We start from the raw sequence: 10650 nt of genomic DNA on the forward strand, positions 1-10650 counted from the left end.
GAACTTGAGCATCAGCCCCTCAGGGGTCAGTGCGGATATGCTTCAGTGAAGTTTAGGAATTTCCCTTCAAAATGGTAGGTCACCGCATGATCATTTCACAGCACTAGTCGAAATGCTGTCTTGTGTACACAGGCAAGTTTTTATAGTAGCACTCTGTGTTACTTTGTATTAACTGTTATTTTGAACTTTTGAAGAGTCCAGGCCTGTGGGATGCTCAGATTCTGGATTCATCTCCTTGTGATTGGATTCTGGTTGAACTTTTTTTTTTAATAGCTGCAGTTGTGGTGTTCTAGCTTCACACCAGGAGGCACAGGATGGCAGGCTGATCCTTGGTTAAGGTGGTACCCACGAGGTCTCTCTGCTGCAAAGGTCCATTTTACCCTCTGTAACTAACATGTCTTACAGAGGGGGATGCTGTGTGACGGTGTGACTTTGCTGTCCATTGAAAACCGTTGTCTGGATGGTCATTCCGCACATTGATCAGCTGTCATTCTTTGAGGACTCCCTCACCCCCAGTGTGTATACATTTGCACACACACACAGGCACACATACTCTCTCTCCCTTGCTTTAGTTTCACTGTAGACTCAAGGTTTCCTTTCTTAAAGTTCATTTTTCCATCAAACTCTTGGTGTTTCTTTCTCAGTTTTTAAGAATTCTTTATGTGCTGGGGAGGTTGCCAGTACTACCTAGCAGTTTATCTTGATTTTGATTATGGTTTTTTGCCATGTAAAAGTTTCAAAAATTTTTATGTCTTTTTTTTTGCCTACAGATATGGAGTCATAGTTTTCTCATTTAGAGTTGAATTCCCCCTTTTTTTTTTTTTTGTTCAGTATACTTTCAGATTTTTCTTTTGGTTTTATGAAGTAAGTCAGATTGAGAAAAGCACACAAAACAAACAAGTTGTTAGAAGTTAAACATTTTTTAACCGCACCCTGCCTTCCTGACTCAAGAAACAGAACTTGGCTTCAGGAAGTTCCTTCTTTGTTGCCCTTCCTGTCCTAGCACCTTCCCTCCCTGTACTGAAATACCTGTCCTCACCTTTCCATTCGGCATTTTCTTGAATTTCTTTATGGGCTTATCATCCAAGTGGGCATCCCTGGATGCCATGGTTTATTTAGTCTTGCCCGTTTTCTTGTATTTGATATGTGTTTAAGTCTCAATTTACAAGTCTTCTCTTCCTTCCTTCCTTCCATTCAGCCAGCCAGCCAGCCATTGCTGTTTGACCAGTCTGGAGAGTGTTGATTGTGTATTTCATGGCTCTGTTTATGGTTTGGTTTAGTGTGTTCTTCTTTCCTCCCTATTTCCTGCAGATCACCAGCTGATACCTGGAGGTGGTATTTTAATTCAGCCATTCCTATTTCATTTGTTAATTGAAATATTTTGTAAATAGACAAGTCATGGTATTGTTCATACAGCATAGGCAGGATCAATGCTTCTTTCTCTTTACCAGTTTTCACAATAAGGAATTATTTTCTTTGACCTTTTTGAAGGTGACCATTTGAAAATATAAACTTTTAAACCTTTTTGATGGGTTTCATTCAGTTGCATTTATAATCTTTTTTGAAGTTCACATCGTCTCACCTTTGGCCAGTGAGGTTTTCCCCACTTCTCTCTGAACCATTGGTTCCTTTGTCTCTTGTCCTGCTTAGCCACTGCTTCACTCCACACAGTGCCTTTTCTCTGTGAGGGGCTTTACCTGAGAAGAACGCAAAGAGGAGTCGCTGCCAGTGTGTTTCATGGACCTCCACCAGCTCCTTCGTCTTCCATGGGCACTCCGTGGTCACCTGCTGTGGGAGTAGCAGGACTGCCCCTTCCAGCTGCAGCTCTCTCATTGGCCCAGGTGCTTTCTGCTGTAACCTGTTGGTTGTTAGGATTTCTGTTGTTCCCGGGTCCATCAGAAGCTCCATTGCTTCCCTCTGTTTTCTTTCCAGACTCTGCGAGTGTATGGTTTGCTGTCCATGGATTATTTTTGACTGCTTGTATTTTGGGGTCTGCAGGACTCCTGCTCAGCTAGTTTTGCTGTAAATGGTCTCTAGTTTTTGAGTTTTTAAATTTAGTAGTTGGTTTATGTAAGGATTCTGAGAGGTTCAAAAACTGTGCCACTGTTTCTGCCATCTTTCCAGAATCCTCTACTTTCATAACTTACACTTAACATCTCTTGATTCATTTGACTCACTTTAGATGTTTTCAAGTGTATGGGCATGAGATATGGGCCCAGTTTTCTTTTTCCAAAGGTGTTTGCAGCTGGCCCAACACTATCTAAAATCACCATCTCAAATCACCATCTCATAGTGAGTTGAGGTGCTACCATCATCAAACACTGGATTTTCATATGTACTTGGTTCTGATTTTTGGATTTTCTATTTCTGTTTTATTGGTTTCTCTCTTGATTCACAGTGTACCACATTGTTCTAAGTATAGCAGCCTTTTTTTTTTTTTTTTTAATCTAGCCAGTCTACTTTCTCTGGAAAATTCAAGCCAACATCCTTTGAATAATGCTTCTTTCCTTTTTGGCTCCTCCTTGAATTCAGATTAGAAGTGTATTAGAACTTTTCAATCTATTCATGTCTCGTGTCCTCTTTTTCATATTTTGCATTTCTGCTTCTCTGATCTGTGTTGAGAATAATTTACTCAGAAACATCTTCCAATTCAAAAATTTTTCTTTCGTCTATGCCTTCTTTGCTGTTTTATTTTTAATTTCTAAACTTTTCTCTTGGCCATTCTTTATGGGTCCTTATTCCTTGCTCATGTTTTCAAACATCTTTTATTTCTCTGTCAACATTATTTCATACGCCTTGTCTTCCAGTTGTAGTATCTGAAAACTTGCGGTGTTTCATTTTGTTTCTGCAGATTGTCCTCACGGTACCTTGTTTCCTTGTGTGTTTTGTGCTTCTTAACTGTGAACTACTACTTTCCATGGAACTTTATGTGTGGGAAGTATTTGAGAGTTAGAGAGAGAAGGTTGTTTGCCTCTGCCAGTCTCAAGGAGGGTACTGCAAACTCAAAACTCCTTTAATAAAGTAGGTTGTCACCTTTAGGGTTTTTTGGGATCACATGGAAAAATGAGAGTTTGAATTATACACCCGCACGATCATCTCATGTGGTTAAGCATGCTGTAGTCCACACGAGACTTTTCATTGCAGGTTTATTTTCTGTTGCCTTTAAGTCAAGGATGTGAAACTTCAGGGTTCACGTTTATATGGGCATCCCTTTCTTCACTCCCCACCTTGAGGGGAGCCCTCATGTTTAAGGGCCTTTTGAAGCTGTGAGGGGAGCTCGGAGTCTTCAGGCTTCAGCAGAAGTCCTTAGGACAAAAGCTGGCATTGATGCTTATTACCTTCAGTTGTTAATATTTCCACTTCATTTTTGATCTTCCTGTTAGTGTTGTTGCATTTTAATGTTTTATTAATTTTTTTTTCACTTTTCATTTTGAAATAATTTAAACAAAACTAGTAAGAATTTCCACAAACCTTCATCCAGGTACCCCAAGTGTTAATATCTTATGTAAGCATAGTACAGTTATCAGAATGAAGACATTTAATATTCACATAATGCTATTATCTATAGACATTCAGGTTTCTTGAATTGTCCAACTAATAACGGCTTTCTGATTCAAGATCTAATCCAGGATCATACACTGCATTTATCATCATATCTGTTTAGTGTCTTTTAACCTGGAACCCTCTGTCTTTATCACTTATAGCACTGATAATTTTTAAAGTGTTTTGGCCGATTGTTTGGTAGAAAGTTGAGTTTGATTCAGCAGTGCATCCTTAAAAAATCTTTTGTATTTTATCCAGCATGTCACTTACTACAATTGGCAGAGTTGCTTGGGGTTTCTAAAATTGAAAGTCTTAAGTTCATTTTTAATTATTTTCATAGACTTTTTAGCTAATTATTTTTAATGCAAAAGATGAACGTGTTAGGAGTCAGAATTTTAAGCAAATACAAGTTAGATGTGTGACTGTGCAATGAAGCCTTGGGATCTTTCATCCCTTACACCCAGGTGTCCGTCTAAGGATTTGACCTTGTACCTGCTAAGGCTTTCAAATTGAGGAGGTAAGCGAAGTAGAGCAATGGTTCTGCTATACCTGTGATGGATTCATTTTGATATTTGGCAAAACTAATACAATTATGTAAAGTTTAAAAATAAAATTAAAAAAAAAAAAAAAAGAATTTTAAGTTGAAGAAATGTCATTTTAAAATTATGTCATTAAGATGGTTTCAGAGCCTGCTTTTTCTCCAGGGAAATTAGAAGAAAAAGGCATTAGTTCCAACTTTATTAGAGAACTTAAGACAGTCATTTATAAAATCATTAAGATGTGCAATAGTTGTAAATGAGGATCTTGGGTTTAGGTTATATTTGTGATGTGTCTTTTTACATCCTTTGGGTGTCATAGGATAAAGAGGGTGGAAGCCACTTATTGACATCAGTTCTGTAAAGAAGAGCTTTGGAGTCACAGAAGCTAACCTGAGTTGCACATGGCTTTTAGGAAGCAGTGTGCTTCCTGCTGCAGGTGCAGTTAACAGATTCATGCAGCGCATGAGGGTCATGATCATGTCAAAAATTCTATGAGTACATTTCATACCATCTGTTTTGTAGAACATCATTAAACTATTTCACAGTTCATGGTACCTTGTTGGCTATACAAATGGACTCTTTTGCTCTCTTGTCGTTGATTAGCAATGAAATTCCACATTATAATGTTACCCTGGGAGACAGTCCTCTCTTATAGACACTTAAGTCAAATGGGACCTGCCTGGGCTGGTTTCTCAAAATGCTTAATACTAGAACATTTTGTTTTCTTTTTCCTTTTTAGTTCTTAACGCTGAAAATCAGAAAGGAGACACAATAAATTTACTTGATCAGCATGAAAAGAGGAATCACACACTCTGAATCAAACTGGAATCACATTCTTGTGTGTCAGAATTGAACAGAGATCACTACAATAGTCACAAGGGATTGAATACTGTGAATAATGTACTAAGTAAAATATCTAAAGATGATTATTGTGGAGTTTTAGTTTGTATTTACAATGTAGGAAAATGAGATTGTCTTTGAGACAGTGTTTTAGAGGTATTTTTGAAGTGTTTATATTGAGATGTCAAAATTGTTGAAATTTGTTGGCTAATAGGTATTTCATAAGAAGATCAACACCAGAAATAGAACACAGGTTCTCCTTCAAGTACGACAACAGCAGGATTCATGTTGTGAAGTGTAACCTTTGCTGTGAAGGGGACTCCCATACTCGCAGAGCTCCTTGTCTTCAGGTCCCTCTGGAGTCATTCTCTTCGCCATGTGCTGCGCTGAGACAGGAACCAGCCCTGCAGTCGGCACTGAGTGATTTTTGGTTTATTCTTCCGTGCTCACTTCTGGTTCTGACAGTCAGTGGCCTAGAGCACTGACTGTTAACATAAACATCACGAGCAACGGTGTTAAACAAGTCTAAACACAGAGGTGTTTTCTGTGAGGATTTTTTAAAAGACTGCTACTTGTACAATAACCCTTGTCATTAATGTACAAAATGCTTTCAAGTGACTTGTAATTTGAGTACCTGTGATCTATACTTGCCTTGCTTAGTATGTGTGGGCAAAGCATTACCAAGAAAAGCCACGTGCAGATTAGACTTCTGACACAACGGGCCAAAGCAGGGCTGACCTTGGGCACGTGTGGCAGAGAAGGTAGTACCGCACTGTGGGTGGGTGTGCTGCGGACACTGCCTACTTCACTGCTAGAAGAGAAGAGAAATTTGATGATGAAGGAGATACACAGCATACAGATTTGGAAAGTTTAGAAAGTCAAATGCAGTAGTTGTCTTTTTCAGTTTACACATGTACCTTGTGGTAAAGGACCATATCACAAACTGATTTAAAAACCAAAAGTTAATTTGAAAATGACTAATCGTAATTTGCTTAATAGTGACATCAGGTTTGAGTTGGTTCTTGCAAATAAACAGGCTCCTGTCAGACTTCACACTCACACTATGACCTTTAGAAAGGCTCCCTACAGGGTTAAGTGGGTGGTGATGCTTATTAAATCAGCATTCTGAGTCATAGGGCTTGAGATACAGGGGCTTCAGGTCATGTGACACAACCCCCTGTTAACAGAGAAGAGACTGGGGCCCAGAGGACTTCTGAAGCTTCTCCAGGCCCAGCCAGCGTGCCTGCCTCGCAGCCGGCTTCGGACTCCTGGTGCTCCTGCTGCCACTGAGGGGCGGGGCCTGGTCTGCATTCAGGTTGTGATCGCCAACTTGAATGCTGTGTGGTATTTTCCTACCTAATTAAGATTGTAACTGCCCACCCAGAAAAGGCAACTGAAGGGTGTGAAAGTAGCTTTATAAGGTACTCATCTAGGTCCTTGTCCAGCCTCCCTCTGTGTCTAAGTCTTAATCAGTCTTAGGGTTGATGTCTTGCGTATTAGCCTTTATTCATCTCATGTTTTATCAGTGTGCCTAGAGTTGCTGAGAAATGAAACTCTGTTCAGGTTTTAAAACTGCTTTCAGTTTTCCCTTCATCTGCTGGTGAAACCCTAAGGAATCAGCTTGTAAACTGTGGATTAAGGATGGTTGTTTGCCTTATTAATTAAACCTTTCTGTGGAATGAGATGCCGATATAAATAAAAAATAATCATGATTTAATCTCCTTGTACAGAGGCACCTGAAAGCTGTTTGTTCGGGAGGTAGGTACTTTAGGTGTTTCTTCAAGCAGTCATACTTTATTGCTGTTGGCTTCCCTTGGGATCAACTATTCCAAGGAACAATCCAGAGATGCCACAGCTATTTATTTAAAAAATAAAACCTGTGTAATAAGCATCAGATAGATTATCAAACAATGTGGTCTTTTGGGTTCATCTAAAAGCAGCAGCTAATCCAATTTTTAATAAACTGTTTGATTCACACCCTCCTCTATATTCTCAAATGGTGTGTAGACAAGGAGTGATGATTAATTTGATCTTTTTTTCTGCAGATGAAGATTGCCATAGCAGCCTTGGATTAGATTTCATGAATAATCATTGCACCTAGCATACCTTTGTGTGATGGAATTTGAAAAAACATTCCCTGATTAAGTCAATGTGGTATCATTAAATAACTAGTTGAGAACTGGCATAATTGTTTTATTTGGTAATTGGTGGTTATCTATTCATAACAGAACTTGAAATGGTGGAAGAGAATTGTAATTTCACAGTCTTTTAAGGTCCAGGGGGGAACTGGTCTATTCTCATTATGTATTTTAGCTTAAAAGATTATATGGTAATCTTTATTAATGATTAATAACAATAATTACTCATTAATAGAAATGGTAATCTTTATTAATGATTATAGATTAAGGATAGTTTATAGGACACTCAGCCCACTAACACTTGCCTTTGAAATGAGTTTGAAATATACAAGTTTCCATTAATTCTGAGTTATACTAATATTTGGTTCACATTGTCATTTTAGATTTTGAAAATATTAGTATTAGAAAGTTGAGGAAATGGCTTATCTTGTGTATTTAAATGTTTATGTTCTATTTCAGCTCAGAGGGCAACACTTTCTTAAGGGTACTAACTAGGCCACTGTTCTTAACTGATCTGTAAGGTTCTGGTAATGTGCACACTGAAGGATTTCTCAAAAGTAGGTCTCTTCCCATGCACTGTGCTTGTTGATGTGCCTGTGAAACTCATCTCTGGGAAGCAGACATGACTTGAAACATTCTCATTTGTAAACTATATATAAACTTAATGACTTTTTTTTTTTTATAAACCAAGACCTTGAGACAAATACCTGCTTTTTTTTTGTTTTTTAAATCCTTACTCCTTAGAAGAAAACTAAATGTTCTAAAGTAGAATAAAAATCCTGAGTTGAGTGACACAGGCTTACACTTCATATCCCTACAGAGATTCTAATATTGCCAGGGGTGCTTGGTAAATTTGACTAAAGTTCAAATAAAGACTGAGTGATCAGAGATGTGGCCCTAGGCAACCTGATTTTTCATATAACTGAAGTTTTGCCCTTTAGAACGTTCATAAACAGATTTAGGTGGACAAATGCATTTTTAGAATGAGTGTTAACAGACATGTAAGAATGAGGATGAAAAACTCAGGCTTTAAGAAGTAAGCCCGAGTGTTTGTGGAGCAGCTCCTGATGTTAGAGCTTGGTTTTTACTAATTTGGCTCTCTTCAAGTAGCACAGTGACAGTGGAACTTCAGTATGATGTAACATGTGTGCCTTTATCCAGAACTCAAACCTTCACCTGAAAGTCTTAACTCACATCAAAAAAGCAGCCACATTATTATTTCACATCTGAAATATCATTTAAAAGAGTAATTCTGTGACCTTAACCACCAGTCTACAGCTGCCAGTTTTTTCCCTGTGAAGGACAATTCTGCTATAACATCCTTGCTCTGGCTTTTTGAGATGGGTTCTTTCAAAAGTTACTCTGCAAGTCAACGGATGACAAATCTCTTATCAAAACAAAGCACCACACTTTACTTTAAGCTTGGCTTAAAGGTTTGGCCTAAAATGTTTGAATTCTACACAGACGGTTGCAGATACTGCATCTTTACCTTATCAGTAGTTTAGAAATTCAGAGTGTTGCATAATAACTTTATGTGGTCCTCCAAAAGCTGATACATTCTTTTTAAATGGAAAGAATAGAAAGCATTGTTAGCAGAGGACTACAGAAAAAATTCTAAGTGAATGCAACCAGTTTCTTCGGCTGATACAAACTGTTTAGGGGCAAGGCTACCAGACTCCAACTTACCACCTCCTGGTTCCTACTTCAAAACTCCCCTGGCACTCTTAGGGTCCTGTGTTCTCACCATTAAGTGTTTCAAATTGAGCCTTGCTACTGCTCTGGAGGCCTTGATTTTAACCTTCATTCAGTTTTCCAACTAACTGCCTCCAGGATGTCTTTTATATTTTTAAAAGATCCACATCCCATTAACTGAGTGAACAGTTCTGCAAAAGATGAAGGTGTTTTTCTCAAGTTTATACTACAGCTGGGAAGATTAAAAAAAATTAACTACAACTGAAAATGCTAAAAAGTTGGCTTATAGCTCAACATTCAGAAAACTAAGATCATAGCATCCGGTCCCATCACTTCATGGCAAATAGATGGGGAAACAGTGAAAACAGTGACAGACTTTATTTTGGGGGGCTCCAAAATCACTGCAGATGGTGATTGCAGCCATGAAATTAAAAGACGCTTGCTCTGGAAGAAAAGCTGTGACCAACCTAGACAGCATATTAAAAAGCAGAGAGATTACTTTGTCAGCAAAGGTCCATCTAGTCAGGGTTATGAGTTTTCCAGTGGTCATGTATGGATTTGAGAGTTGGACTATAAAGAAAGCTGAGAGCCGAGGAATTGATGCTTTTGAACTGTGGTGTTGGAGGAGACTCTTCAGAGTCCCTTGGACTGCAAGGAGATCCAAATAGTCCATCCTAAAGGAGATCAGTCCTGGGTGTTCATTGGAAGGACTGATGTTGAAGCTGAAACTCCAATATTTGGCCACCTGATGCAAAGCACTGACTCATTTGAAAAGACCCTGATGCTGGGAAAGATTGAGGGCAGGAGAAGGGGATGACAGAGGATGAGATGGTTGGGTGGCATCACCTACTCAATGGACATGAGTCTGGGTAAACTCTGGGAGTTGGTGATGGACAGGGAGGCCTGGCGTTCTGCAGTTCATGGGGTCGCAAAGAGTTGGACACGACTGAGCTACTGAACTGAAAATGCTAAGCACTTTTAAATGGTTTGGCCTAAACGAGGAGATACAGGAGCATTCTCTGAAGATCTAATGTTTCAGAAACTTGAAGGATAAAGAGAAGCTGTCCAAGAGAAGAGGTTGGCTGGTCAGAGGAAAAGCAAAATAAGATGCAGCTTGAGGCGCCCAGGGGACAGGGCAGAAATGAAGTGGCCAAACCAGGTGTAACTTAGTGAAGACTATCATTAACCAGAGAATAGTTGATCTTTTATGATCATACCAGCTCCTCCAAGAACAGGGTGGGGTAAGGATAAATGTGGAGAAATCAGTTCTAAAGAATGATTCCATTATTTCACACCCCACTCACTAACACTTCAATGTACTGATTCTGCCCTACCTCTTCAAGAAGGTTCTTACTATTGTTGCCAGCAACCTGTCAGATCCAGTGGGCCCATTTTGGTCCTTATCTTAGGCCTATTAGCTGTATGTGGCCCTGCATTGCCTATTTTCTGGCTAAATCTTTTCATGGCCAGAGAAAAACTCTCCTACACTTTTCTAAACGGGTGGCTTTTTTGACCAGTAATTAAGGTGATTTCTTAGAAGGCCAGAGTCTTACGAAACGAGTGACAGAAACTTGGTCAGAGGGTGGCATGGCATGATTTTAAGGCGCTCACTTTTCTTTCATCTCCTACCTGCTCCTTTCTCCCACCTCTGCCCTGGTCCACTCTTAGAATTTGGTTATCCTGACTCTTCTTGGGACCAATCTCAGGCTCTTCTCTTCTACATGTTCCCTGAGCAATTGCAACCCCCAGCTGCTGCTGCTACTAAGTCGCTTCAGTCGTGTCCGACTCTGTGCGACCCATAGATGGCAGCCCACCAGGCTCCTCCATCCGTGGGATTTTCCAGGCAGGAGTACTGGAGTGGGGTGCCATTGCCTTCTCCGGCAGCCCCCAGTGCAGGC

The 10650-nt window shown here is 39.5% G+C and overlaps 1 protein-coding gene across 1 annotated transcript in view; it reads left to right on the plus strand.

Moving 5' to 3' along the window:
* Positions 1 to 8082, plus strand: part of GOLM1 (golgi membrane protein 1) — a 61243-nt gene extending 53161 nt beyond the window's left edge. The window contains exon 10 of the mRNA XM_010840171.1: positions 4794 to 8082. Within this exon, the coding sequence (XP_010838473.1) occupies positions 4794 to 4898 (105 nt within the window). The 3' untranslated portion in view covers positions 4899 to 8082. The remainder of the gene's footprint in view (positions 1 to 4793) is intronic.
* Positions 8083 to 10650: the final 2568 nt, after the last annotated feature.

Source organism: Bison bison, unplaced genomic scaffold, assembly GCF_000754665.1.
Source record: "Bison bison bison isolate TAMUID 2011002044 unplaced genomic scaffold, Bison_UMD1.0 scf7180017864141, whole genome shotgun sequence".
Lineage (NCBI taxonomy): Eukaryota > Metazoa > Chordata > Mammalia > Artiodactyla > Bovidae > Bison > Bison bison.